Source organism: Armigeres subalbatus, chromosome 3, assembly GCF_024139115.2.
Source record: "Armigeres subalbatus isolate Guangzhou_Male chromosome 3, GZ_Asu_2, whole genome shotgun sequence".
Taxonomy (NCBI): Eukaryota; Metazoa; Arthropoda; class Insecta; order Diptera; family Culicidae; genus Armigeres; species Armigeres subalbatus.
In genome coordinates this window covers 188,786,104-188,787,929 of record NC_085141.1, presented here as the reverse complement: position 1 = coordinate 188,787,929, position 1,826 = coordinate 188,786,104, and the positions used below count along the sequence as shown (strand labels likewise).

General features: G+C 37.3%; 1 protein-coding gene across 1 annotated transcript; it reads right to left on the bottom strand.

The window, feature by feature from the left end:
- Positions 1–638: 638 nt before the first annotated feature.
- LOC134220091 (uncharacterized) lies at positions 639–1,319 on the bottom strand. Its single transcript, XM_062699058.1, has 2 exons — positions 1,249–1,319; positions 639–1,190 (listed from the first exon to the last, which is right to left on the bottom strand). The coding sequence occupies exons 1-2, from the start codon at positions 1,288–1,290 to the stop codon at positions 639–641; spliced, it is 594 nt and encodes a 197-aa protein (XP_062555042.1). The 5' UTR covers positions 1,291–1,319.
- Between the last annotated feature and the right edge of the window lie 507 nt (positions 1,320–1,826).

The window sequence follows — 1,826 nt, the reverse complement described above, 5'->3', positions numbered from 1 at the left end:
GAGGAATTGTTCAAAATTTCTAGAGAAATTCTTCAAAATCAAATCAGAAAATATATGGCAAGAGATAATCAAAACAACGTTTATCTTTGTTTTTTCTTTCATTCGCATAGGTACAGTTTTCTACACATTACTGAGTGAAAATTAGCTGTCTACTAAACTTAAACCTGGATTCTCTCGCTTCCGTATAAAACCCAGCTTTATCCTTGTAGATGCTCACTGCCATGTGCATGAGAAAGGCAAACAGATTAAAGGGGTATTTTAATAAACCCCCTCCTACTTTGTGACCAGATAATCTAAAAATTTTCCCAATGAATCAACTAACGCCAGTCACCAGTCAATTTTGGAGGTCGAAAATACAAATGCAGCACATGAGTATCGCGAAAACAATTTTTTTTATAAATTGTCGTCCAGTGTCATCATTTAATTTGTATGTTGCATTACGTTTATTGGAGAAATTCGAATGGATTTCATAAAATTAGATTTTGTTTTGTTTTGCAACACGTTAGATTGAAACGTGGATGTTGTCAGCGAACTTAATTCACTTGTAATCCAGTTATAAGCGATACTTGAAGTTAGTGCATAAATCAAACAAATTTATTGTATATTAAGCACTTTTTATTTAAAACTTGAAAATTCTCTTACCAATAATATCGCATTATTTTGGATACAGCACCTTTCCGATAAGTTCTATATTTGCCAGTTTGTTGCTTGCGTACTGTGACAGGAGCAACACGTGGCCGGGCACGGTACTGCGGAACTCCATAAACTCTGCTCCAGGGAAACCTATACTCAGTGAAGATACGCTGACGCCTGATCGGTGCAATTCGGCGTCTAATCGTTGCGGGTGTGGGCCGCTGTATGATATACCAGTTGATGATAGTTTTCGGAAAACGGTTACACGGCCCCGGTATCGTTGTTGGTTTGGTTACCACTGGAGTTTGAGTTATTACCCCGTAATCACCATAATCGGGATACAGTCCAGGATCGATGCCTCCGCTTGTTGTTATAGTGGGATTCGTTGTGACGCCGTAGTCGGTATAGCCGTAATCTGTGGCGCCATAATCTGTGGCACCGTAATCGGTGCCACCATAATCCGTAGGTTGCTCCGAGGTTCCATAATCTGGATAGCTGGGGTAGTTAGGGTATGAACTTTCGGTTGTATCGTAATCATACTGAGCTGCCACGAAACCCTTCAATGAATCAAACCATGTTATTAAAGTTATTAGCTATCTGAAAAAATCGACATACCACCAGCAGTACTAAGCCCAACACTGTGCTTTCGTACGGCATTCTCTCTGGAGTACCAATTTAAAACTAATTTGAATCCAAACGAATATTCAGAAATGATGTTCATGTTTGCCGCAAGCCGATTTAAATCATATTTACCGGGATTCAGAAAACACTACTGGCGAGGCAATTTCATATGACCTTGGGGTGCCATTGATTTGATTAGACCAACAACGTTCCTTCTTTTATAACCGATACATATTATTTTCGTTTATTATATTGCAATTTATAATTATGGTATAGTACATCATAGTTTTTGATATATTTAAAATTCTCCCAGACAATAGCTAGATTTGTTTTGCGATGCAGCTGGAGTTTTGTGAATCGTGTTCGTGTTCGTGTTGCAGACCATGGTGATCAAATAAAAAAAAAACCACAAATATAAATACTTTTTCCACCTTAAAACTAAATAAAATAATAGATGATGATGATGATAATGATGGTCCCGCTACATACCCCTACAAAGGTTTGAGCTAAACGATTTATCTTTAAGATAATTAATAATGATCAATTTTAATGAGATCCACAGATATAAATAA